Here is a 27,424-nt window from a genome sequence, read left to right on the forward strand (position 1 = left end):
TACATGTTTGTTCTTGTTATTTTAATGAATTAATATTTTGAATTATTTTAATTATTTAATTTACCATTAATATGGTAAATATCAAGAGCTATACCCATATACACAAAAGCTCTTTGGGGTCCTCAATAATCTTTTTTTCTTTAATTTTTTAATGTAGTTATTTTTGAGAGAGAGAGAGAAAGAGAGACAGAGCATGAGCAGGGAGGGGCAGAGAGAGAGAGAGAGAGACACGATCTGAAGCAGGCTCCAGGCTCTGAGCTGTCAGGACAGAGCCTGATGCGAAGCTTGAGATGATATCATGACCTATGAGATCATGACCTGAGCAGAAGTCACATGCTTAACCAACTGAGTGACCCAGGCACTCTGGGGTCCTCAATAATCTTTAAAGGGTATGAAGGGGTCTTGAGGTGCCTGGGTGGCTGAGTCAGTTAAACGTCCGACTCTTGATCTCAGATCAGGTCTTGATCTTAGGGTCATGAATTCAAGCCCCATACTGGGCTCCATGCTGGCCATGGAGTCCACTTAAAATAGTAATAATAATAATAATAACAACAACAACAATAACTAATAATAATAAATAAATAAAAGTAGACTTTTTAAAAGGTTTTAATGTTTATTTAATTTTGAGAGAGGCAGAATAGGAGTGGGGGAGGGGCAGAGAGAGAGGGAGACACAGAATCCGAGGCAGGCTCCAGGCTGTCAGCTGTCAGCATAGAGCCCAACATGGGGCTCGAACCCACAAACTGTGAGATCATTACCTGAGCTGAAGTTAGCCGCCTAACCAACTGAGCCACTCAGGCACCCCAAAAGTAAATTTAAAAAAAAAAAGAATATAAAGGGGTCTTTGGACAAAAATGTTCACAAACTACTGAACTAAAAAGAAGGATAACTGCTATAAGATTTAATACCTGAGATCTACTCATGTTTGGGCTTAAAATTATGCCAAAAGAGTGGATAAGAATAGAAAACAGATCCATTTACAGTCAGTCCACCCTGTGGGAAATTAACTTCTGAGGTGAAGCAGAGCACTTAAGTAAATATTCATGAGAGCGATTGGAAATCTTGCATAGACCATGTAACCATGGGGTTGTGTTGTTAAAAGGCTCTTTTGTGTATTGTCTCACATGATTTTGAAAGGAGCTTTTCAGTGAAGCTGGAGTTGTGTTTTCCTTACTCTAGACTTCTAAAGAGTCATAAAGCAGAATGCACTGGTTCCCTTATTCATTTTTTTTCTGGTTCTAATTTCAGGCTCTCCTAAATAGCCGGGAGGATTCATCACATCTGATGTTGGAAACAAAATATCTCTTTCAAGTTACGTTTCCTTTTACCCCCTCTCCACATGCTCTGGAAATGATCCAGATCCCCAGCAGTTTTAAGCTAGGCTTTCTCAATAGATTATAGCAGGAGAAAAGAGAGGAAGTGCACTTTTCCCTCAGAAGCTAAGTGAAGGTCAAATATGAAGGATGTGGTTTATTAATTGGAACTGGAAATGCTTTAGAATGTGATGTAAAGAAGAAAATAAGAATTCTCCAAGATGGGCCACATCTTCTCTTGTTCCCAGTGATGGTGCTGCCATTGTCACTTTGTAAGAGTTAACACACACCAGCTGGGTTTGGAAAGGCCATGTATACCTTCAGAATCACAGCCAGCTTTTACTGGAATTCTTGGAAGGCCCATATTTTCTTCCAGGTGCCTCTAGGCTAGATCTGTTTTGTGACAGGGCTCCCCTTAAAGGGAGTATGATCTGGGGACACGGTGCCCCTAAGTTTACTAATGTTCATGTGAAGCCCAGGTACATTTATGAAGCCACCAGTAGGTTTCAGGGCTGAGTCTTCCAGAAAATAATCCTATTCGACCATAATGTCCCGTCCAAATTCCTCTCACCCCATGCCTCCTGCCCAGGGTGGGTGAAGTGGGGTTCACTGACTTCCACTAAAAATGCTCCTGCAAGAAAAAATATTTATTGTCTCAGACCCCTCTAGTTTTTAAGCAAATATTCAGTCTGAAATGACTCATATGAAGTATTTTATGTATATATCTATCTAAAATGAATATATTATTAAAATTAATTGCCATGCCATTTACCACCTCTTCTGAAGGAACGTATCTTTACATTTTTTCTGCCAACATATTGGCCATAATTTTTCATTGTTCAATATCTTTTGTGCAACAGCTTCTTTAAAAACTAAGTTTCAGAGCGCCTGGGTGGCTCAGTTGGTTGAGTGTCTGACTTCTGCTCAGATTATGATCTCACAGTTTGTGGGTTTGAGCCCCACGTCGGGCTCTGTGCTGACAGCTCAGAGCCTGGAGCCTGCTTCAGATTCTGTGTCTCCCTCCCTCTCTGCTCTTCCCCCACTTGTAATCTGTCTATCTCTGTCTCCCAAAAATAAATAAACATTAAAAAAAATTTTTTTAACTAAGTTTCAAAGGCAACCTACTTGACTTTCTCTCTCTTTTCACCATCCAAATATGTTTTTAAATTTTCCCGTAAAAATAACTGAAGAATTATGTCAATTCTTCTTTTTGAGAAATCAGTGTTTCCCAAGTTTCATGGAAACCAACCATCTCTTGTCCCCCCCAGACCTTCTACTTCCTTCCTTTCAGAGCACAGGATCTTATTCAACAGGCACTACCTGCCTGAGGTGTGTGGCCCCACGACTCTTCTGTACCATTCCATGAATCTCAGGAGCCCTCCTGTTTCTGACAGACTCACAGGCACGAGTTGCATTCTGTACAAGAGACCTAAGTCTTAGGAGTGATAATACATGATTATGAAGCATCACCCTACTGTTATGTAACAATGCCTTTTCATATTATAAATGACTTAGTTCTTTTAGATACATTGTATATGAAGAAATGAAAAAGTAGAGCTTTTAAATATTTTAATCAATAAAATAAATTACCAAATGAGTTGGGTCAGGTTCCTTAACTGCAGGGAGACTACATTTTTCTTAAGTGTACAAGGTTTATGCCTTTCTTTAAGGGTTGTGTGCTTAAAGATGCTGGGATCTTTATAGACTCGTAATGTCTCATAAAATCTATATAAACATTTGGGACGCCTGAGTGGCCCAGTCAGTTAAGTATCCAATCTTTGGTTTCAGCTCAGGTCATGATCTCAGAGTTTGTGGGTTCGAGCCCCACATGGACCTTGCTGACAAGGTGGAGCCTGCTTGGGATTCTCTCTCTCTGCCTCTCTATATGAATGAATGAATGAATGAATGAATGAATGAATGAATGAATGAATGAAAGTGTTTTTAGAGGGGAAGTAAATACACCCTAAGTCCTGGCTCAGGCTGTGTCTCCATGGTCTGCCAGACAGTGACAGAAGGAGGGGCTGCGTGGCAGAGACGTGACTGGGTTTCTGATCTGCACTGGTGGCCTTCTCCGTGCCCCTTCTCTGCTCCCTATCTTCCCTAGGCTGCAAGAAGCCCATCATCCTTCCTTTTCGGTTCCCATAAGTCATGGTTTATGCCTGCTTTACAGCACTCACCCTGGGCTATAGAAGCTGGTAACATTGCCCATCTCCTTTGCTACCCGGTGAGCTTCTGGAGAGCCTGTCCACATCTTACTCATCCCCCTGCTCATCTTGATGCTAGTGAGATGGGACGGAGCTGCAAAAGCAAGGTCCTGTTAGAAGCAGCAAGATTGGAGGGCGGAGCTGGTCACCCTTGGGCTGGAGTAGATCTTGTTTGGGAACAAGACAAAGGGACCTGCAGAGTCTCAGAAATTCATGCATGGAGATAGGAGAAGGGTGCTCATCCCAGCATTTTGCTCAGTCCCACAAAACTGAATGTGGGAAGAATGGCTCAAATGAAGACGCGCTGGTGGCCCAGGACTGAGGAGGCAGGAGGTGCTGGTAACAGTCCCAGGTGAATGTTAGGGTTGCTTAGTGGAGCGGGGCGTGGATTCGTGAGGGCCAAAGCTGCTAAGTCTGCCTCCTGCAGAGGGCAGAGAACTGAGCCCAGGACACAGGTCAGCAGAGGTTCTGAGGGCATCTGGTGTGCATGGGCAGAAGGTTGCCGTCGGCAGTGAGTGCCCGTGGGAAGGGACAAAGCCGCTGAGCCTCGACACTCAGATAAGGAGATTAGAGGTGCGGTTTCTGCTGTGGCACCTTCACCTTCGAGCTGCAGGGCTGACTCCTCAGCTGGTCGCTCCAAGTGTTGACTCTGTGGAAGGTATGTATGTGCTGACACACTCAGGCTCTCCTGCACGCTCTGAAAGTGTTCTGTGTGCATACACCGAGGTGTTAAGAGGGATTTCTGGGAGGTCGGAGCACAGGTAAGGGGGGTGGGGGTGGTTAATCTGCATGTTCTAATTGTTCTACAACCTGAACTTGTTTCTTTTGAAATATTAGAGAGGTGTTTCGCTTTAAAAATATATTTGGTGCTGGCATCCGGGGGGAAAAAGTTAGACATCTGTAAAGTCATATAATCTGATTTAAACATGGATCGAAGTAACACTTTGCATGTGGACATAAGCCTCAGAACACAGCTATGGAATAGGAAGGTTTTAATACAGATGTTATACAGTCATGTCCATGAGATACATCCACAGTGTCGTGGATGTATCTTTCTTCTTCTTAATTGCATATCCCAACTTACCCAATCTGTTGATGAACATCTGGGTTTTTCTAGTTTGGGGCTATAATGGGTAAAGCTGCTATGACATTTTTATTCATTTTTTTGAGGATATAAGTATTTGTTCCTGACGAGTGTATATCCAGAAGTAGAACTGCCAGCTCACAGAATATATGTATGTATAACTTTAGTAGATCCTATCAACCAGTTTTCCAAAAAGCCTGTACCAAGTTGGTCCGAGGGTTGTGGATTATCGTTAAGCTGATTAACAAAAAGCCTGTGCCAATTTATACTTCCACAAACAAGGAAGGAGGTCCAGTTCTCCACCCTCTTGCTAACGTTTTGAATCATCAGTCTTTTAAATTTCAATTATTCTAGTGGGTAAGTAGCGATATAGCAGTGTGGTTTTGTTTGCATTCCTTTGATGACTAATGATATCGAGCACCTCTTATATGTTTATGGACCATACGAATGTCCACATTTGTGAAAGGTCTGTTCAGAGTCTTGTATTTAAAAAAAATAATTTTGGGGGCGGCTGGGTGGCTCAGTCAGTTAAGTGTTTGACTTCGGCTCAGGTCATGATCTCGTGGTCAGTGAGTTCGAGCCCCGTGTCGGGCTCTGTGCTGACAGCTCAGAGCCTGGGGCCTGATTCAGATTCTGTCTCCCTCTCTCTCTGCCCCTCCCAAGATCATGCTTTGTTCTCTGTCTCTCAAAAATGAATAAATGTTAAAAATTTTTTAAATAACTTCTAATGAGATAATGCACATAAAACTAAGCATTATAAGGCATCCATTTCAGTGGTTTTTAGTATATATGCAAGAATGTGCATTATGTAAGTCCAGAGCATTTCTGTCACCCTAGACAAGAAACCCTTTACTCATTAAGCAATCACTCCCAATTCTCCCCTCCCCCCACTTACTGGCAACCTCTAATCTGCCTTCCCGTCTATATGGATCTGTCTATCTTGGACATTTCGTATCATTGGAGTATGTCTGGCTTATTTCATTTAGCATGCTTTCACGTTTCATCCATGTTGCAGCATTTATCAGAATTTCATTCTTTTTTTTTTTTTTTTAATGTTTATGTTTGAGAGGAAGAGACAGGGCATGAGTGGGGGAGGGGCAGAAAGAGAGGGAGACACAGAATCCAAAGCAGGCTCCAGGCTCTGAGCTGTCAGCACAGAGCCTGACACAGGGCTCCAACTCACAAACTGTGAGATCATGGCCTGAGCTGAAGTTGGACCCTTAACCGACTGAGCCACCCAGGCGCCCCTCACGTGTGAGTTTTTATGTGAACATGTGTTTTCACTTTAGACGGGCGTATACCTAGGAGTGGATTTGTTGGGTCATATGGTGACAGTTCCGTTCAACTTTCTGAGGAACTGCCAAACTTTTCCACAGCAGCTGCACCAGTTTACATTTCCACCAGCAAAGCATGGGGTGGAGGGGGCTGTTTTTTACAAGCAAAAACTGGAGATACCCTATATATGCAATAATAGGAGGTTGGTTTAATAAATTGTGATAGTACATAGTATAGAATAATACTGAAGCTGTTATCACAAAACAGATCTGTAAGTACTTACAATAAATAAGGTGAAAAAAGCAAATAGCTAACAGCCTTATTTGTGTAACTCACAAAGGTTTATCTGTGGTGTCAGAAGAGTCTGGAAGAACATGCACCAAATCTAAATAAGGGGAAAAATCACAGAGCAGGTAGTAGGGACTTTCACTTCTGACTTTCTATTTTTGGCTTGTACTCTTACAAATAAACATAGGATGGTGGGTTGTTCAGTAATTTTCAAATTATATATTTAGGTGAAACATTGCAAAGAAATTTTGTTCTTGGCATGGAGTTAGGGGAAGGTTTGAGAAGTTCTATGGATGATCTCAGAAACACTTCATGTCAAGGCTTGTTAAAATGGGACATTTTAATCTTTTTCTCCTCAAAATGTTCATTGAGGCATTTGTCCTAGGTGGGAAAAGTTCTCTCACCTTAAAAAGGATTATTGACCGTAAGTATAGTAGAATGCACTGAGATTAAATTTAGCCATGATATAGATGCTAAGTGAAAAACATGAATATAATAAAATATTAAAACTATAAAATGTATTCTTGCATAAGCTAAAATGTGGACAGGAGTCTCTCTGGGCAGAGGGATTATAGGTGATTATTTTCTTCGTTATACCTTTTTGATTTTTCCAGACTCTACAATGCCCATGTATAATATTTATCATTTTAAATACTGCAGTGTTTCACATTTAGTTTGTGGCTTGCCTGTGCTTAACAAGCAGATCTAAAATGCTACCTGTGTGAAGCTATTTTAAGGTTGGTATGTCTCAAAACTTGTGGTCTCTGTTAGAAAATGGTGTTTTCCAAGAATATGCAATGGCATTATTAAGCAAAAAACTACTAAAGTTCAAAATTGTATATGCCATACAGTTCAAATTTTTTTTAAAAAGTATTAGGGGGGGATGGGCATGGAGGAGGACACTTGTGGGGATGAGCACTGAGTGTTATGTGGAAACTAATTTGACAATAAACTATTTGTAAAAAAAAATGTATTAATATATACTTATGAAGACACTAGAAGAAAACGTAAAATGTTAACAGCAGTCACTTCATTAGTATAGGGCATGCAGGTGATTGTCCCTCCTCGTGTCCTTCTGTTTCCAATTATTTATAATAAACATGAACAGCTCTTATCATTTGAAAGAGTTTAAAATTCAGCTTCTCTTTCCAGATTTGGAATATTGGCATTTTTTTCTCCTTCCCTTTCTCTTGCTCTGCCACACCGCCTAGCAATCCTTGTATTCCTTCTCCCCGTAGGCCCTGAGGTTTCTTCTCTCCTTCCATTTCCGCAGCTGCTACTCCATTCAGAGCTGGTTTCCTCTTTCCCAGAACACGGTAACAGTCTCTTAGCCTAGTTGATTTTCCTCTGTACATTCTCTCTCTGACCTACTTCTGGAAGCACAAATGCTGAAATAATCCACTTGAATGACGCTGCTCCCTTGCTGAAAAACCCATGGCTCCCCTTCCTAATGCTATTAGTTGGAGTCCTCAGTATGACCTTGTAACTGGCAGGCATGGCAGTGGCGGGCAACCTCACCGGGTCCTCGCCAAAGTCCAGTGGGCAGGCCCTTGCACGCTCTTTACCTCACGCTTTATGCAAAGGCAGAGCAGACTGGTTGTGCCAGCTCCATGGTTAAGTGTTGTGGAGTCCCACTACACACAGATTTAGGCTCCACCACTGACCTTGAACACACTGAACCTCCGGCACGTCCTCAGCTGTGACACAGATGTCTGCCTCCTCCCGGGGCGGCTGTGAGCAGTCAGGGCCAAGCACTGCATGGTGGTCAGTAGCTGTTTCCCTCCTGGTCTTTCATCCTTAAGGGACTGTCCTCTACTCCTCTGTTACTTAGAGATCTCAGGAACTATCAGCTGCACCTTTGTTGTGGGAGAGTTCAACCCAATTTGTGAGCTCCCCTTTCTTTCTCCAGCCCCATGGTGACCTCTGCATGGTGGACATCCCACCTTAGAAGTGTCCCCGCTGCCACCTGTCCCAGAAATGCATTCCTCTCAAATTTGGCTCCTTTGAAATGTTGAAACCAGTGCCCCCAAATATGTTTATAGTCAGGGGATTATTTCTTTGAATCTTGATGTGCCCCGCTCTTTGGAACACCTATTAAATTCGCTGGCCCACGATGGCTGCTCCCTCTCCTTCTTACCCTCTTGCCCTCATCTCCAGGAGTGGCACCGTACCACCTCGCCTCCCCAACAGAAACCCAAAAGTCACGGTGGACATCTCTCCCTTCTTGTCCCCACTTGTCGCCAAGCCTGGGCCCTTCTTCCTGAGCCTGGTCCAGATCCACCCTACACCATTGTTTCAAGTAAGGCCTTCATCGTGTTCTGCCTGAAATGTGGCTCTAGGTTCACTTCTGCCTTTTCCGTATCTCTAGCCTCCTCGCCCTGCCCCCTTCCCACTGCTCTGCTGCTGCTGCTGTAGACACTCACAGGGCAGCTTAACATCTATGGAGCACTCACTGTATTCCAGCCTTGAGATTGGCTTTATGAACTGTCTCTTCCAATTCCCCTGATGACCCTGTGACACTACATGTTAAGATCCTATGTGATCAATCAGCAAAGATCCAGAGAGCTCAAAGGAATTTGCCTAAGTAATGGGGCCAGGATCTGGTCAGCTAGAGCCAGCACCCTTAGCCACCAGATGGTTTTGCCTCTGCAAGTTTGCCCTTCCTTCAGTGGCCTGGGCCTGTCTGTTGACCTCTTGATGGACAGACAGGGAGCCTGGGTCTTTGGCTGTCAAATGTTTAGTAAGTGGGATGTGTCCCTTGCAGAGAACCAATACTATGTTTACTCGGCCTTACGGCAGCAGTTGGGATCAGGTCCTACCATTTTCTGACTCTTTATTCCAAAAGTTTACCCTTAGAGGCAGAATATTTTTTAAGTTTTAAATTATAGTATCCATTACAACAATGCTTTCCACTGCAAAGCCCCACAGGATTAATAATGTGCTGCAGAGATCAATTGTGTCTGTGTCTGAAGCTGCCAAAACAGCCAGTTAAATGGTAGCCCCAGAAAACCTATTGTCTGATGCTTTCTTACTGATTACATAAAGGAGTTGGTGTTGACCCAGCAGCATGTTGTAATAAATCAAAGGTTATATATTAACTGCATATACTTCATCCCACATGCAGAAGTCTGAGCAACCATCATGATGAAAGGAAGATAAGATTTTAAAAAGCTGTTTCTGTTGGCTTTTCTCATGCATATACTTCACTTTCTCTCTTTCTCTTTTTTTTCTCTCTCTCTCTCTCTTTCAGCTTCATTTTGGATTTTAAAAATGTGTGATCAGACCTTTCTAGTTAATGTATTTGGCTCCTGTGACAAATGTTTCAAACAACGGGCTCTGAGACCAGTTTTCAAGAAATCCCAACAGCTCAGCTACTGCTCAATGTGTGCAGAAATTGTAAGTGCCACCTTTTAAAAATTTAAGTAGTTCCTTGCTTTCAAATGATGTCTAATGTTTGGGTCCTATGACAGATGAGTTTACATGCACACACATTTCAGTACACTTGGGCACAGTGAGGCAGTACAGCATGGGGGTTCAGGGTGTGGACGCTCATCTCTGACCTCCTGAGTTCAGATCCTACTTGTGTTCCTTGGTGGTGGTGTGCCAGCAGATCTCAACTCTCTTAGGAGGTAGGTTTCCCCAGATGTAAAACAGGAATAATAGCATATATCTCATAGGGCTTTGTAAGAATCAAATGAGTTAATTTGATGAAGTGTTTATGGTTTTCTAAAAGTTTATTTATTTTGAGAGAGAGAAAAAGGAAGAGAACCCCAGGCAGGCTCTGCACCGTCAGTGTGGAGGCCAGTGCAGGGCTTGAACCCATGAACTGTGAGATCATGACCTGAACTGAATTCAGATGCTTAACTGACTGAACCACCCAGGTTCCCCTGATAAAGTGCTTAAAACAGTACCCAGCACAGCATGTGCTCAATGAATGTTTTAGCTATTATTGTTATTTTTTAGAACTAACGTTTTTTGCTTCTGCTTTCTACTAGTCTGCTTGGCAAGCAACCAAGCTAAAAGGGACTCTGGCAAATAAACAGCCTGGAAGTATCTCTCCAAAGGCCTTGGTCCAGCTTTCCCTAGGAACAGCTCTATTAAAGACTGAACCCTATAGGGCTTCAGTAGTAAGCAACATTAAGTTCAGGAAAAAGTGCTCCTTAGGCCTGAGACTTCACTGAGGACTAGCGATTGAATATAAATTCTGGCATTTTTCAAAGAACACAAATCAGTCCTCACTAGAGGTGACTATGCACCCATTTTATTCACATATTGCAGCAAAATGCCCATAGCATGGCTGAAGCCCTTGAAATTAGTCCCATCTCAGAGGATTTGCAAAGCTGGGCTCAGTAATGCCACTGAGCAGAGCCCTCACCTGGTCAAAAGTGGTAGAGCACTCTTCTCCAGAAGCCCAGTAGGAAACCCCCAATTCTCAACACATTTTAAAAACCATGCATCAAAGAGAGGAGAAGGAATTTTTACATTTTATCCACCTAAAGAGGAAGAGACAGTATTCATCCTCTTGGTTCCATTGTAACCCCTGACAGTGATTTCATTTACAGAAAGTATTCTCATAAAGCAATGGCAAATCAACAGCACAAAGTGGCACACAGACATTGGAAAAGCAGAACAATTCTGATGTCACAAGATTCGGGCTTAGTAGAACGGGCTTCTACCTGAAGTGCCTTGTATTCTAAGCTTGGCTCTGCAAATCGTCAATCTGAGGACATTTAGTTCTTAAAAGACACCTGCTTTCCATTGGCCCTGCCATCCTGGAACAGTGTTATTTGTGAATCTAGCTCTTCTGTCTTTTAAACATCTGCTTCTGTGGACAGAAGGAGCCCAGAATCCCCATCGTCACATCCTCTAGCATCATAGATTCCCCCAGGTCAGAGGTGCTTTTCAGGAAATGGTCACAGGCTATCTCCACCATAAGCACTTGATGGTTGCCAATTTATTCAGACACTCTTCTGTGGCTGAGGAGACATCCAAGTGACTGACAGCTAATTTTTATCTGGGTGTTTGGGATTATGAGCCCCCACTGGACCTTTGTCATAAATAAGAGGCAACCCTGTAACTCCACTCCTGCTGAAAGTAGCAGACCTCAGCTTTTCTGCTCTCCAGCGTCCTTACCTAGAAACAGGAGTGGAAACCAAAGTACAGGAAGGCACTTTGTAAACTTTCCCAGCTATTCAAAAGTTGCATGGCCTCATCTCCATGGAAGATAGGAAGACCCTCCAGACTGGGGGATACTTGGGGTTTCTTTTACAGAGAGAACACGCTTCCAGAGGAGGCCAAGCTCCAGCGTGAAGCTGCGCTTGCTCCAGATCACACACAGGCAGACCTTGAGCAGGCACACTTGGCCTATGATGGGCCATGAGGCACCAGCCTGAGGAAGTGATGGGAAGATGCTGGCCAGGCCTTTTTTTTTTTTTTTTTTAATGTCTTATTTATTTCTGAGAGAGAGAGAGACAGCGTGATCAGGGGAGGGTCAGAGAGAGAGGGAGTCACAGACTCTGAAACAGGCTCCAGGCTCTGAACTGGCAGTCAGCACAGAGCCCGATGCGGGGCTCGAACCCACGAACCGCGAGATCATGACCTAAGCGAAAGTCGGACGCTTAACCAACTGAACCACCCAGGCGCCCCTGGCCAGGCCTTCTGAGGTGACCTTGGTGAGAAATGTCTCCCATGGCCTAGTGTCTCATTTAAATTACTTCCTGTGAATTGCTCAAATGTATCAGGGAGCCTTAATTTTGAGCAAATACTATGTGTCATGGGAGGCTCTACCTGGTCACCCCTGATGAGTCTCTCTGAGGCGGTGTTTTCCATTTCTAGAGGAGGAGCCTGAGACCCAGAGAAGTCAAGTAGATCACCCAAGGCCACACAGCACAGCCAGGAGTTATCCTCAGGCAGTATGATCTCGATGGAACCCCTGCTCTTACACTTCTGCTCTACAAACTCTGAAGCAGATGTAGTATTTTCACTATTATAAATAGTTGTATATATCTATTTACACATTGATATTCTATATATTTGTTTTATTTTTAATTATACATTTTATATATTGTTTTATACATCCACTTGATAAACTAACACTAACTGAGCACCTACCATATACCAGTTATTCTAAATACTGAGGATAAATGATGAATAAACCTGTATCAATGGGGAGGGAAAAGGGAGCTGGTGGTTAGAACACATCTGCTATGATGGTGGTGTCTGTTAAGAGGTTCATTCACGTTATTGTATTTAATTCTCATAACAGCCCTATGAAGTAAATGTTCTGGATAAGGAAACTGTGGAGCCCAGAATCTAACCCCTTAGACAATCACGCATAGATTAATATAGATTACTTCCAACTTTTCTTTGGTGAAGAGCCATCCAGGACAGCAAGTGGAGGGAAGGAAGGGTGGGAACGGCCCCCAAAATCCTGCTTGGGAATGTTTGTTCTAGAATTTGTAACCTTGATCTGCCTTCCCATTTTGCAAGCACGTGCACGCACGCGCGCGCGCACACACACACACGGTCATGGAGGGGCTAAAGGCAGAAGCCATGGGTTGGGTCCTCCACATTGAAGTCTGAAGGCATATAGCTGAATGGAGCCAGACTGCCTAGGTCCAAATTCTGCGTTTGCCTCTTTCTGGGAGTGTGACTCAAGCAGCTCATTTAGCCTTTCCGAGCCTCAACTTCCTCATTTGTAAAATGGGGAGAATAGTATCCATTCAGGGTGACTGTTGTGATTTATTAACCAAGTACTTGGAACGGCGCCTGGCATTGCAGAGGACTGGGAAAACGAGATGCTTGAGCCTGCCTTAAAGTCCCTAAATTTGAATCTTTGAGAGAATCCTAGGGATCTTCCATTCTAAGGTGAAGGAAGCTGGCTCAGAAACGACACAGCTGAGATCACTGAGTGTGGGTTCAAAAACCCTGGGTCTGGGCCCCAGAATGCTAACCCCACCCCTGCCACCAACCTCCTTTTGCTGACACTAGGCCCGGCACTTAATTCTCGTGTGGAAAAAAGGAAAAGCAAAACCCGTAGTGTGCCGTCCGAGTGTCGTACACTACAGCTTCTCAGAAGCCAGAATGAGTTTTATTTTCGTATATTTAAGTCAACAAAGGAGGAATGTTTCCGGTTCTTTGTGGGGGAGGGTGGGGAACCAGAGCTCCCCAGGACGAGGCTAGGAATCCGGGGTGGGTGCGGACCAGGCCTCGTTGCCCTCTCCCTGCCCATCTACTCTGCAAGTAGCAGCCACCCGGCAGCCTATCAAGTCCCACTGAGAGCTGATCAGTGCCAGGGAGGGGGCAGGTAGGAAGGCCGTGTCCCTGGGACGTCCCTGGGTCCTAGGAGCCAGTAAGTCCTGGACTGGAATCCCGTTTGGTCCTTCACTACATGTGTGCGAAGTCACGTTTTCGCCTCTGAGCCTCGGTTTTCCCACCGGTAAAAGGGGCACGACACTGCCTGCTTTTCCGAGAGGTGTGCGCCGCAGCGCCACCGCGTGCATCGCCCCGGGCACAGCGCCAGGCGCGCGCCGCAGGTGCCAGGGCGGGGGGCGCGGAAGGGGTGCGGAGGGGCGCGGGCGAGCGGAGCCGCGAGGGGGGAGTCGGCCGCCGCAGCCAGGCTCGCAGCCGCCCGCGTCAGCGCCGGAGGGCGGGGCCGCGCTCGGGGAGCAGGCGGCTGGAGCTGCGCCGGGAGCCGCGCCCGCCCCCTCGCCGGCCAGGCCGCCGCCGCCGCTCACCCGCCACCCCGCTCTCGGCTTCCCTCCCCGCCGCGTCCTGGCGCGAAGATGGCAACCGACGGGCTGCACGAGAACCAGACGCTGGCATCGCTGAAGACCGAGGCCGAGAGCCTCAAGGGCAAACTGGAGGAGGAGCGGGCCAAGCTGCACGACGTGGAGCGTGAGTGCGGGCCGGGGCGGGGGCTGCGCGCCGGGAGGCGGGCCGAGGGACTCAGACCGGCCTCCCTGGGGGAGCGGGATTAGGGGTGCTGGGCCGCGGGCCGCAGCCAGGTCTGCGCCCGGGATGGGCCCCCAGGTTCCAGGGCGTCAGGCGAGCCGTGGTTTGCGGCCCGGAGCCCCCGGTTGCGCGGCTGTGGGCCCCGAGCCGGGCTGCCCTCGGAGGCGCCGGACACCTTGCAGAGACCCGCCCGCTTAGCGGAGGCCGTTCCGCCTCTGGGCGGGGGCGCCTGGTGGTAGCCGCCTCTGGCCGCCGCTCCAACCTCGTAGGGTCTTGGGATGAGTTCTCTCCATCACCAGCCTGGAAGATGCGAACTGATTGCATTCCTGCCGGGGCTGAGAGCCCCGGGGAACCGGGTGGGGTGGGGTGTCAGCGGCAGCAAGCGCAGCGAGCCCTTGTGGGCGCGGCCTAGGGTAAACTCCTGTTCTGTTTTTTAATCATTTGGCTGTCTCCATCGCTGTTGTTTCTTTTCTCAGTTTTGCTTTTCCAAGGAACCAGACTCTTGAGTTAAAACCTAATTTTTCCAATCTGCCCCCTTTCCTTGGGAGTGGAGAACCGGGTGGGGGAAGGAAAGCAGAGGAGCCTACCAAATCCTACCGTTTACTTCACTTAAGGCTGTTTAAGAAGCTTTTGAATGGATGCAGTATGATTGGCATGAAAGAGCAACAGCAATCTTAAACAACGTACTTATTGACCACTACCGTTAATTCAGAACCGGCTTCGTGATTTTTGTGAGGGAGCAGTTAAGTAACCAGGTAAACTGACTCTTGGCGGGATCAGCTTCCCTTTACTCTGTCAGATGGTTTGTCCTCAGCAGTTTGGGCTCAGAGCCAGGCTTGGGGTAGTGGCATTATCTGATTATTTTTTCAGCTCCCAGGATGGCAGCTCCCCTTTGCTGAGCACAGCCTCCCCATGGTACCCTCAGGCACAGCTGTACATCTGCTCCTACGCCTCCTATAAAAGGCCAGCCCTTTTATATTGTTTGGAAAAGAAACATGGGGTTCATGCTGGGTCGTTTAGCACCTGATTCCTTTCTTGATAGAAGCAGTTGACTGTGTGCTGTGCTTTTTTTTACACGGGCCTCCTTCAGAGACACGCTAAACCCCTATATCATTTAGGGATGTGTCCAGCTACAATGAACTATAGACCCCAAATAAAGTAGCTAAGCAGATTGGGAGCTGTTTTCCTTGTTTAACAGGAACAAGGGTAGGTGACCACCAGCTTTGGTTCAGCAGCTCAGGGTGCCATCGGGGACCCACCCTCCAGTCTTTCTTCTCCACCACCACCCTGGGAACACTGGCATTTGCCCCCATGATTACTGTATGAACAACCACAGCTCCAAACATCACCTCTGTATCCAGGACCACCAGCCTCTTTTTCTCCTTCTTATCAGGAAAGCAAAAGTTTTCCCCAAATCCTCCCTTCTTCCAACAGATTTTGTACTTTATTGGCCAGAAGTAGGTTACATCGCTACCACAAGGGAGTCTGGGAAAGGAAGAACTGAGTTGGGCACATTGTCATCCCCAAATAAAGTTGGGTTCCTGTTATTAGGAAGCAGTAGGGAATGGAAATTGGGAGGCAGTGGACAGAGTCTGCCTCATTTCCCTCTGCAAATCCCTACATTCTGCAGATGATGTCGATGATGCTGTACGTGTGGTGTTAGTGCTTCTGAGGTAGGTCGTCTGACTTCTGCATTTTACAGATGAGGAAACTGAGCACTGCAGTCAGTGGGTGGTGGCACTAAGATTCCAGCCCAGACAGCCAGAACTCCAGCCCAGCCTCGCTTCAGCTTTTTGCCTAACCCCTCTGGGCTCTGTGCAGAGGAGATTCTCCAGAAACTCTCTTGATCAACAGTGAAGACAGCCCACTAGGAATCTGTTAGCCTTTTCTGTGACTTGGGAAATGACCTTAAGGCAGAGAGCTCTTCAAGGTAGAGTTTTTCAGCAAAGACCCATGTCCTGCCAAGGATGCAGTACCCTCAGAGGCCAGAGCCAACTTTTGGAACCACAGTGGAAAAATCTACCCCCACCTGCATGTAAGTTAGAATCTTAGAATTCCAAAAGACCAGAAGTCATACGGCTGTGTTCCCCTTTACTCCCCCTGAAGCTTCCACGTCACTTCTCCTGTACTCCTGTATAAAACCTTTTCTCCTTGGAAGTTCCTGTCATTCAACTGACATCTGTTTTCCCCTCCTCCATGCTGCTGCCTGCTGGCCTCCCAGCCAGGCTGCCTCATTTCTTAAGGACTTTGTTTGGCACATGGCTTGAGACTTCCTTGCCTCCGCCCTGCTCCATTCCTGGTGTCTTCACAAGGGTGATTGTCCTAACATGCTGGCCTCTCTCTCCCTCTCCATCACAGTCTCCTGGATCCCTTTGGAACTCAGAGCTGCTCCCCTCTTCTGACCAGCCCTCACCCCCCCCCCCACCCAAACACACACCCAGAGATGTCCATGATCTAGATCACTAGACTCTTCTCTCTTCCAATCTCTCAGCCTCTTAATGAGCCTGCCATTCTTGCATTTGGGTAGTGTTAGATAGATGGCCCTGTAGCCCCTGCTCCAACTCCGGAAGCCTTTTCAGGCCACAAGCTAAGATGACCAAGTCATCCTGGTTTGCCTGGGACTCCAGTTTTAAAATGGACAGTCCTGCATTCTGGAAAACCCTTTAGTCCTGGGCAAACTGGGACAGTTGATCAGCCTTCTGTTAGCTCTGACTTGCCCAAATTCTTGCCTAAAAACACAACAAAATAGTAGAGCATGAACTTGGAGGAAAAGCAAACCGTACCCAACTCTGCACCCTCACTTCTTCAGCTCCTCTCCTTTGATCCTCAGACCAGCATCCGTACTGTTGAGCCCTCGTCCCCAAGTCAGACCCTTGGCTAACATTACATAGAGGAAGTGGCTGATACGGTTGGCTCAAGGGGAAGCCTGGCTACATCAGACTTCAGAGCCCCAGCCCTAGTGCTCCTGCCTTTCCCCATCCTTCCCTAGAGCTTCTTCCTTCTCCCAGATGTTTCCCCTTATTGCCTTCTGCTTACCTTCTTTCATGGGTAAGTGCTCCCTTGCTTGATTCTAAGACATTTTAAAATCATGAGGTATAATATTTAGCTTGTATTAGTTTCCTATTGATGTTATACAAATTTCCCGGAACATGGCTTAAGGCAACATACATTTATTCTCTTATAGTTCTGGAAGTCAGAGGTCTAAACTGGGTCAGTCGGACTTTATTCCTTCTGGAAGCTTTAGGGGAGAGTCCCTTCCTTGTCTTGTTCAGCTTCTAGAGGCCACTTGCAATCTTGGCTTGTGACCCCACATCCTCTGACCTCCTTTCTCTCATCACATCTTGACTCTGGTCTCCCTGCCTCCCTCTTACAAGGACCTTGTGATTACAGTGGGTATACCTGTATAAACCAGAACAGTCATCCCATCTCAGAGCCCTTAACTTAATCACATCTCAGAGCCCGTTGTGCGGTGTAAGGTAACATAATCACAGGTTCCAAGGATTAAGACATAGACGTCTTAGGTCTTATCACACAGCTCTCAAAACTAGAAGGGTCACCTGCTTCAGCCTCAGTCCTCAGGCACAAAACGTTTCCTTTTGTCTCTGCGCAGCCCATATGGATGAGGAGACCGCTGAGGTCCAGGAGGAGTTCTATTCCTTCAGCTGCCCTAAAGTTCTGCAGCTACTCTAGGGGAGAATGGGGAGCAGACTCCTAGTATATAGCTCTCCTTCTCACCCTGCTGGGCCGTCATTCACACAGGTGAGATTTACATTAAAAATTAAAAAAAAAAAAAAAAAAAAGAGGGGCACCCAGGTGGCTCAGTCAGTTAAGCATCTGACTTTGGCTCAGGTCATGATCTTGCAGTCCGTGGGTTCGAGCCCCTGTCTGGCTCTGCACTGACAGCTCAGAACTTGGAGCCCGCTTCGGATTCTGTGTCTCCCTCTTTCTCTGCCCCTCCCCTTCTTGCACTCCATCTCTCTCTCTGTGTCTCTCAAAAATAAATAAATATTAAAAAAATTTTAAAGGAAAAAAAATCCATGCATGTGTATGAAAAGGTTTCAATATTAAGTTTTAAAAAGTCCCAAACAGTATATATAACATGATCTCATTAGCTTAAACAAGAGATGCTTGTGTATGCATTGAGTTTGTGGCAGGATACACAAGAAACTTGTTATCTCTAGAGAGGGCCCAGGGAGGAAAGGAAGTAGAGGTATTTTTCACCTTATACCCATCTGTGCATTTACTGTGTGTATAATAAAAAATGAGTACTGGAACAGGAATCAAGATCAAGGGAAAAAAAGAAGAAGAGAGTTCAACTTTAAGGAATCCTTAACTTGAAGTTAAACTGAGGAATGATCTGGAAAACTGGCTGCAAGAAGAGCAGAGGCGTGCTGTGTTAATTTCAGCCACCATGTACCGGCAGCCTCCTGGGGGTGGTGGGGGGCTTCTTCCAGATTCCCAGCTTCTTTGGGGGCAGATTCTCATCTAGTCTAGGGAAAAACAACTCAAAGAAGATTTCTGTAATGTCTTTGAGTACAAATCCAGATGACATTTGGGCAAATCATAGGACTTCTCATCAGATGCTATTCACTTTTCTAACTGGTCCAAATGTAACTTTGTGAAAGGGTTTATTGTCAAAGACTGTATTATGGCTGGAGCCTTGGACTATTCTGACTTTATGGTGTAGGGAAAAATCTAGGAAAACTGAATTTCTGGATTAGTCTGAAGCAAATGTGTTGGCTGACTTTTTCCATGAAATATGCTGTGTCCTGAAGGTAGAAGTAAATTTCCCTACAAGCTAATCCTCTCCCTGGTGCTCTTCCACGTTCTGCCCAAAGCCATGAGAGGGAGCAGAAAGCAAACCTGCCTTTCATTCCATCTTCCTTTGCTCTGGCTCTGCATTCATAATTGCGCACAATCTAGCTAATGCAACTGGCCCTAGGGCACCATCGTAATAACCAAATGCCATGGGGCCTGGGTGGCTCAGTAGTAAAGTGTCAGACTTCCGCTCAGGTCATGATTTCATGGCTGGCGAATTTGAGCCCTGTGTTGGCCTCTGTGCTGACAACTCAGAGCCTGGAGCCTGATTCACATTCTCTGTCTCTCTCTCTCTGCCCCTCCCCCCACAAAATAAATAAACATTAAAAAAATTAAAAATAATAATAAGTGAATGTCCACTGTAGCATACTTAGAAATATAGAAGAAAACAAGCCATTCATAACCCCACCACCCAGAGGTAGCCAGTTATAACATTTTGATATATTTCATAGCTTATGAATTTGTGTTTGTGTATATATTTGTGAGCATACTTGGGATTGTACTAGATTTAGAGGTTGAGCCTGGTTTTAATCTGACACAATGGATTAAAAGCCCCTCATGTCAGTTTGCCGTTCTTTTTAATGTCAATATTTTGAAATTATTGAATGGAGCCATGTAGTACTCCTATCTGAAAGAGTACCATAGCTTAGCCTTTTTGGTTTCTAATTAGGGAATTCTGGAGAGGTTTTTTCTGTGTGTAGCTAATGGATGTTTTGGAGCAATTCCAAAATCTCAAGCACAAGTGAGGAAATGTGATTGCAGATGTTTTCCTTCCATCTCAGTGTTTGAGGATTTTGTTTTTATCCAACCTCATTCAGTCTGGGGGTAGAATCAGAAAGAATGGTTTTTAAAATTTTTTTATCTGTATTATTAATTTAAATATAGTTGACATGCAGTGTCACATAGTTTAGGTGTACAACATAGTGATTCGACAACTCTGTGTGTTATGCTGTGCTCATCACAAGAGTGACTACCATCTGTCACCATGCAACACAGTATCATTGACTATATTTCCTATCCCCTTGTCCCCTTTTATCCCCATGACTTACTCATTCCATACCTGGAAGCCTGTACTTCCCACTCCTCTTCACCCATTTTGCGCATCCCCCTACTCTCCTCCCCAACAGAACCAGTCTGTTCTCTGTATTGATGGGTCTGCTTCTGCTTTTCATTTGTTTGTTTTGTTTCTTAAAGTCCACATATAAGTGAAATCATTTGGTATTTTTCTTTATGGATCTGACTTATTTCACTTATCATAATACTCTCCAGGTCCTTCCATGTTGTAAATGGTGAGATCTCATCTGTTTTTATGAAAAGTATTTCATTGTGTGCATGGGAGGGTGTATGTGTGTGTGTATATATATGTATATATATGTATGTATATACATACACCACATCTTTATCCATTCATCTGTCGACGGACACTTGGGTTGCAAAGTGAGTTTTTTTAGAATTAGCTTTGGATAAAGTTTCATCCTTGATTCCTTAGATCTTCTTCCAAATAGTGGCCATCAAAAGACAGTATATTTGTGCAAAATTTGGAAAGTGATTCAAGATCATTTTTTAAATGGTTCTATTTTCCTGATGAAGACTTCTCACTTGCCTTCGAACTTGTCTAATGTATGACCAGTCATTTTCACAATGTCATGTTCAGGAAAACTTTACAGCTTGTCCCTGCTTGGGTTATTCTTTTCCTGGCCTTTTGAAATGACGAGAAGGACCCTAATGCATATTTTCACTTCACGAATTTATGTGGTTTGGATTTTCGTGAATGGGCCCACCCACTACACATTTTACTTTCGGTTCACATGTGCAACAGATTATAAAATAAATAGCAAAACTATTCCCTGAAAGTTGAAAGGAAGCTATATCTTCTTGAAAAGTACATTTTTGCCTGAAACCAGAATGATAGATTATTTCCAGGGCCCCATCTAGATAAACTCCTAACACCCTCGTTTTACAGAGGAAGGCACGGGCTAAGAGGAGACATTTGTTTCTACTAATTTATAAGTTGTGCCTTCCCCTCAGGCCTCACTTTCCTTTTCTGAGAAGTGAGAGGGTCAGGGCAGCTCACTCATCTTGGGGCAAGAAGTGTGCTGAGCACATATGCTCCTGAGCCTGGAGTCCTCCCTCCCCCATTCATCAGCTCTGCTTAGCTCTGGCTATTTTCTGCCCTGGACTTCTAGTAGGGTTCTGTCTGTAAGAGAAAGTAGAGGCTGACAGGAGGAGGAGCTGATGGCAACTGAAAACCCCTGCATCATCCACTTGCCAGACCCCAGGCACCAGACCCCAGCAGCACGCCTGGTGCCCCGCACAGGGTGTCTAGGATTGGTGCTCAGCCTGACTTGTTGATTTACTAATTTCTCTTCTGGTTCTAACTTTGCACCGGTCTCCCAGCTGGGTAGAGGCAGAACCAGGATGAGGATGAATTTTTTGATTTGGGTTAGAGTCCCTAACCCAGATCCATTGCTCTGATTATATCAGGAAGTAGGGGGATCCAATGTTGGGGTTGACTAAGAAGCCATTGTCACCACCTCACTTTGTCCTTGATTTTCTAAAGTATTAGAGGTACCTGCCCAGAACTTATACCACTATAGGAGGTGTTTTCTCTTCTTAGGCGTCTGAGTGTACATAAGGTCCTTAGCCTCTCTGAGCTTCTCCTTCCTTCTTTGTAGAAATAAGGGTTAGCCTGTGTCCTCAGGCTGTGTGTAAAGCCCTCAGCCCAGCACCTGTCCCCCTAGGAAATGTGCACTAAGTGGCAGATGTTGGCAAGGTGCATTGAACGCCTCTAAAAATGTGCAATCCCTTTGACTCAGCAATGCCATGAATTGGCATTTATCTAAGGAGGTAATGCAGTGCAAAGGTATCCAGGCAGCCGTAGAACAAAGTGCCTCCCAGTAGGGAATTTTAGGGTTGTGGTATATCCATACAGTGGAATGTCATATAGTCGTTTAAAGTGACAGACAAGTCTATATGACATTGACATCCATAAATATGTCAGATGAAAACACTGGTTCCCTCAATTGTATGTGAAGTGTAGTCTGTTTGTACACGTATACACCTGTGCACACGTGTGCAGACAAAGGACCTGGAAGGATTCACACCACCTGTTCAGAATGGTCAGGCTAGGCAGGGCTGTAAGTGATCATGTTTCTATGTAAAATTACTTTCAATGGGTGTGCATTCTCTTCTATAATTATATTAAAATAAATCAAGAAAAATCCTTCTCCCTGTCCCTAACCTCCTCTTTCCAATCTCTCATTCTCTCATCCCAACACAAAAGGTTTTCTGGCCCTTCCATGTCAGAACCCCTCCCCCCCCCCTTCCAGGTTACATTGTTTCCAGTTTTCTATTTCCCAGGCCCTAGGACCCCAGCTCTACGTCTTTGGTTCCTGTTAGTGCCTATTAGGCACTTTAATTCGCTTCCTGCATTAAACCTCAGAATACCTCAGTGGATCAGAGCGGTGTCTTCTATTTCACTGAACAAGAAACAGAGATATAGAGAAGCTAGCTTCCTCCCTCCCCGTTCCTTACCCCAACTCCTATGGATCCTTCAAAACCAGGTACCTCTGACATCTTCTGATGGCACACCTGCCAGCAGTCAGCCCTGTCACCCTCGGCTCCCTGACACCTCTGTCACCCGCACTGCCATGGTGATCTGTGTGCGGGCCTGTCTCCCCCCTGCACACTGTGAGCTCCATAAGAGCAGGGACTGTCTTACTCTTTTCTGTACCCAAGCATCCAGCATAGTACTTGGCACATAGTGGGGGTTCTAGAGGCATCATTTAAAAAGCTGTAACTTTTTAATTTAACAGATGTGAGATTTGCCAGATAGAAACAGGATGAGTGGGTTGGGAATAAATCTATGTATGGGATGGGAAAATGCAGTGAGAAAAAATAATTAATAGTTGGGATATGGTCAGATTCACATTATGTAAAGAGGGCCCTATATAGGTAAAGTGATTCACCTTTTTAATTAAAAAAATTTTTTTATGTTTATGAGAGGGACATTAAATAGCTGTGATTGTCCTAATGCAGGAAGAATATCGATGTGAAGTGTCAAAGTAAAATACTAAATAATATAAGCTCACAACTCTGAGCTGGTACAGACGTGTAAAGGGCCTATACTCTGTTTTTAAAACTATATTCAGTATGTTTTAAGGAATGCATCTGTAAAAAACTCATGTGTTGTTTGTGACAATAAAGAATGCAGTGTCAGCCAAAACATGGAAAGAGCCTAAGTATCCATCAACTGACAAATGGATCAAGAAGATGTGGTTTATCTATACAATGGAGTACTACATGGCAATGAGAAAAAATGAAATATGGTCATGTGTAGCAACGTGGATGGCACTCAAGGGTGTTATGCTGAGCGAAATAAGTCAGGCAGAGAAGGACAGATACCGTATGTTTGCACGTATAGGTGGAATAGGAGGAACTTAACGGAGGACCATGGGGGAGAAGAAGGGGAAAAATAGTAGGGGAGAGGGAGGAAGGCAAACCATGAGACACTCTTGAATGCCGAGAAAAAACTGAGGGCTGATGGGGGTGGGGGGGAGGGTAAGGTGGGTGATGGGCATGGAGAAGGGCATTTGTGGGGATGAGCACTGGGTGGTATATGGAAACCAACCTGACAATAAACTCTTTAAGAAAAAAATAAAATCATTTTTAGTTAAAAAAAAAAAAAAAGAATACAGAGTCTTAGCAGAAGTGATAGCATAATAACTGCATGTTCAGGTAGTACTTTTTTTTTAGATTTTATTTTTAGGTAATCTTTCCACCCAACGTAGGGCTCTAAGTTACATCAAGAGTGGTGCGCTCCACCGAGTGAGCCAGCCAGGCACCCCTCATGTAGTACTTTATAATTAAGCAAGTATTTTTTATAGTTTGAGTTTCCACAGAGACTTTTAACCTGTTCACACATTTGTTCTTTTATCACAAAGAAATGGGGCAACTACATGAAACCAAGACTTCTTGGAGAAGTGGCTGATTCCAAGGCCAGAGCAGGGAAAGAATGGGAGTCTATCATAAGTTCTCAGGGAATGATGCAGAAGGTCATGTCAGAGGTCACGGGAGCCTGCTTGACAGGCCCCTATGAGCAAGTCGGGCAGTAGTTGAGCATCAAAATAAATAATAATTCTTACGGTAAGAATCCATGAGTCCATCTAATATAAATGGATGAATAAATACATTGGAGGGGAGGGAGAGCTCCTTTTATTAGAAAGCCACCTAAAAAAGCAGAAGGAATGATGGCATTAGGAAAATCACTTGCTAACCATCATCATAAGCCATTCTAACAAGAATCATTAACAGATGATAAAACTAGAGTTTGAAGAGTGACGGGGTATTTGTATAGTCCCAGAGTACATCCCCACAGGACACTTCATCATTACAAAAGGCAAAATGGTAACTGTCCAGTGAAGACACTGGCAGACACCACCTTCACCAAATGGTCAGCATGAACAGTGCCGGTGACGGTGGACTAATGGATAACAGGTGCCTCCTGACCAGGCGCGCTGGCAGGAGCTCAACATCAGTCTGTGGTGTTGCTACCAGACACATATTACCTGAATCTAACCTTGAGGAAGCAAGAGACAAGCCCACATTGGGAAACAAAGTCACGAACCTAAAGAAACATGACAGCTGAGTGCAGCACATGACCTTCGGTTTTCTTCTGCGGTAAAGCCATTACTGACACAATGGAGAGTCTTTCAGGAAGGTCTATAGATTAGACGTAGTATTGTTTCAGTGTTGATTTTCTGACTTTGATAATATACTGTGGTTATGTAAGGGAGTGCCTTGTTTTTAGGAATTACACAGTGCAGTGTTTAGAGAGAAGGAAGGGAGGGCCGGCCAGGGACGGTGGGTTTCTGAGAATGGCTCTGTTGTCACTGGCTTGAACTACAGTCCAGTCTGCCCTCTCTGCCTGGGCCTCCCACGAGGGAGGTGGCATTTCCCTCTCAAGTTCCAGCAGCTCCCAGGAAGGAGGAGGGCCGGCCACGGTGCCTCCCGCCACCTGCGTTGCCCTGCTGTGCTGAGACACCACACCTTTCCTCGGCCGTCCCTTGCCTCAAATGCCCCTTTTCCTGCTTCCCACCCGCCTGGGGAAAGGCCCTGCTGGGAGGTTTGGAGGAAGGAGAAGTGGAGAGGGGTCAGGAGCCCCAGTTTTCCTTCTGGCTCAGCCTCCAATGAGAAGGGCAGTGGCACTGCACAAGGGGGAGAAGCCGTGGGGTCCCCCATCCTCAGTTTCTTCACCTCTGGATGCAGGGCCTGGACTAGACACAGCCTCTTTGTGGGAACCTGGCTCCTTCTGATACTCCACAGTGATAGCCTCTAAGACGAGCCCCTCGAAAGCTCTCCCTTTGCTTCAAGAAAGAGGCTACAGTCCTAGCCCCTGAGAGATTCCTTTTTGGAGCTCCTCCCTGGCGTCCGTTCCTTCTGCAGGTCATGTGTTTAGACTTCTAAATATCGCTAGAATATTGCTGTCTACTGACACCGTAAGTTTTCAGTAAACCCACGGCTGTACCGGTGGCTCCCTCATTCATTCTCGCCTGCAGCACATGAATGGAGCACCTACGTGTCCCTGGCCTGTGCTAGGTAAGGGGCGGGGGGGTGGGGGGGATCAGTTAGGAGTCATGGTGCCTGCTGGCACCTCATGGGACAGTTTTTGTAAAGTCACTTTTCCTTGTGACTGGAAAGGTAGGTGAAAGAACCGGAAACCCCGGCTTTGCTCCCAGTTAGCTGTATGAGTTTAGCCAAAGAACTCTTGTAAGCCTCAGTTTCCCCACCTGTTAAATGGGGACAGTGATCTCACTCTGCCGCTGCCATGCAGTGGGAGAATTCTGTATAGCAGAAGGTATATAGTCTGTAGATATGAGGCTGTCATATTGTTGATCCCTCAGCACACAGAGATGGAAGTGCTTTGAAAAACGTAGGGTATTAAACACGAAGGCAGAACGACAGTGTTGTCTCTACCCTCCACTGAGCTCAAAAGAGAGAGCATTGTGAAGACATTATAGTAAAGAACAGGAAAATCAAGTTGTGACCACAGAGAAGGACCAGTGTCATCCCTTTGCCAGCGTGTGGCTCAGAATCTGATCCTTGGCAACAGAACTGATTGTCGCCTGTCCTTCTAGTACACCAGGTTGCGGAGCGAGTGGAGGCCTTGGGGCAGTTTGTCATGAAGACCAGAAGGACCCTCAAAGGCCATGGGAACAAAGTTCTCTGCATGGACTGGTGCAAAGATAAGAGAAGGATCGTGAGCTCATCCCAGGTACGTGGCACCTGCTATTTGATGGTGAGCATGCGTCTGACTTTATAGCGAAAGAAGAAAGAGAGCTTTTCCTTTTCAAGAAGGCCTTCCCAATCTCTAGGACTCCGTTTATTCTCCACAGGACATGAGTTAGCATAGTTAAGAATTCTTTTGCATACTGTAGAACATCACTCATTTGGGTAGATTTGGAAGTGGTAATAACTGAAACATGAACTATATTTGACAAACCATTCAAAATTACTTCTTCCTGAACATATTTCAAGGTCTTATTTGTAAATGAAACCATTTTTAGATAGAGGGTTTTTCCCCAAAAATTGAGGACATAAGTGCTTATGGGTTCTTTCAGTTTAAGAGTTCAGCAATTTCTGTGCCTAAAAAAACAAATTTTTTTATTGTTTATTTTTTAAAGAGAGAAAGAGACAGGGCACAAATGCAGGAGGGACAGAGAGAGAGGGAGACACAGAATCTGACACAGGCTCCAGGTTCTGAGCTGTCAGCACAGAGCCTGACATGGGGCTCGAACTCACAGTCTGTGAGATCATGACTTGAGCTGAAGTTGGACACTTAACTGAGTGAGCCACCCAGGTGCCCCTAAACAACAAATTTAAGATACATATTTTGTAAAGGATATTTTTTTCCATTCTTTTTATCTCATTGACAGTTTATTTTATATCTTACATATTAGTGTTATCTAGGCCCGTATAACAAATTACCCCCAAATTTAGCAACTTAAGACAACAGATATTTATTCTGGTTCCTGAGAGTCAGGAATCTGGAGCAGCTTATGTGGGTGGTTCTGGCTCAGGGTCTCTGATGAGGTCACAATCATGACACAGCACCACTGAGGCAGAAACTCCCATCCAAAATGGCTCATTGTCTAGAGGCCCTAGTTCCTCACCATGTGGACCTTTCCAGAGGGCTGCTTACGACATATTAGCTGGCATTCCCCGGAGCGCGAAAGGGAGAAGGGGCAGAAGCCATGCTGTCTCTTATGAACTGGCCTCAGATGTGACATTTCATCACTTCTGCTATATTCCACTGGTCACATGGACCAACCCTGATATAATGCGGGAGAGGCCTGTACAAAAGTATGATTATCAGGAGGCTGCTTATCACTGCCTGATACTTTTTATGTCTATTTTGATGTAATATGCATTGAATATAAAACTATAAACTGAAGTCATATATTTTTATAGCCAGTTTGGGCTTCCTCATA

The 27,424-nt window shown here is 45.3% G+C and overlaps 2 protein-coding genes across 3 annotated transcripts in view; both read left to right on the forward strand.

Annotated features, from left to right (window-relative positions):
* MYO5C (myosin VC) overlaps nt 1-2,256 on the forward strand; it is a 106,562-nt gene extending 104,306 nt beyond the window's left edge. The window contains exon 41 of the mRNA XM_039237163.1: nt 1,249-2,256. Coding sequence (XP_039093094.1) covers nt 1,249-1,401 — 153 coding nt within the window. The 3' untranslated portion in view covers nt 1,402-2,256. The remainder of the gene's footprint in view (nt 1-1,248) is intronic.
* A 7,178-nt stretch (nt 2,257-9,434) lies between these two features.
* GNB5 (G protein subunit beta 5) overlaps nt 9,435-27,424 on the forward strand; it is a 48,544-nt gene continuing 30,554 nt past the window's right edge. The window contains exons 1-3 of one of the 2 annotated variants that reach the window (XM_039237124.1): nt 9,435-9,560; nt 13,949-14,060; nt 26,072-26,208. In XM_039237124.1, coding sequence (XP_039093055.1) covers nt 9,435-9,560; nt 13,949-14,060; nt 26,072-26,208 — 375 coding nt within the window. Of the gene's footprint in view, nt 9,561-13,903; nt 14,061-26,071; nt 26,209-27,424 lie in introns of those variants that run through there. The other variant, XM_039237125.1, reaches the window with a different exon arrangement.

Source organism: Hyaena hyaena, unplaced genomic scaffold (assembly GCF_003009895.1).
Source record: "Hyaena hyaena isolate Hyena2069 unplaced genomic scaffold, ASM300989v1 scaffold_120, whole genome shotgun sequence".
Taxonomy (NCBI): domain Eukaryota; kingdom Metazoa; phylum Chordata; class Mammalia; order Carnivora; family Hyaenidae; genus Hyaena; species Hyaena hyaena.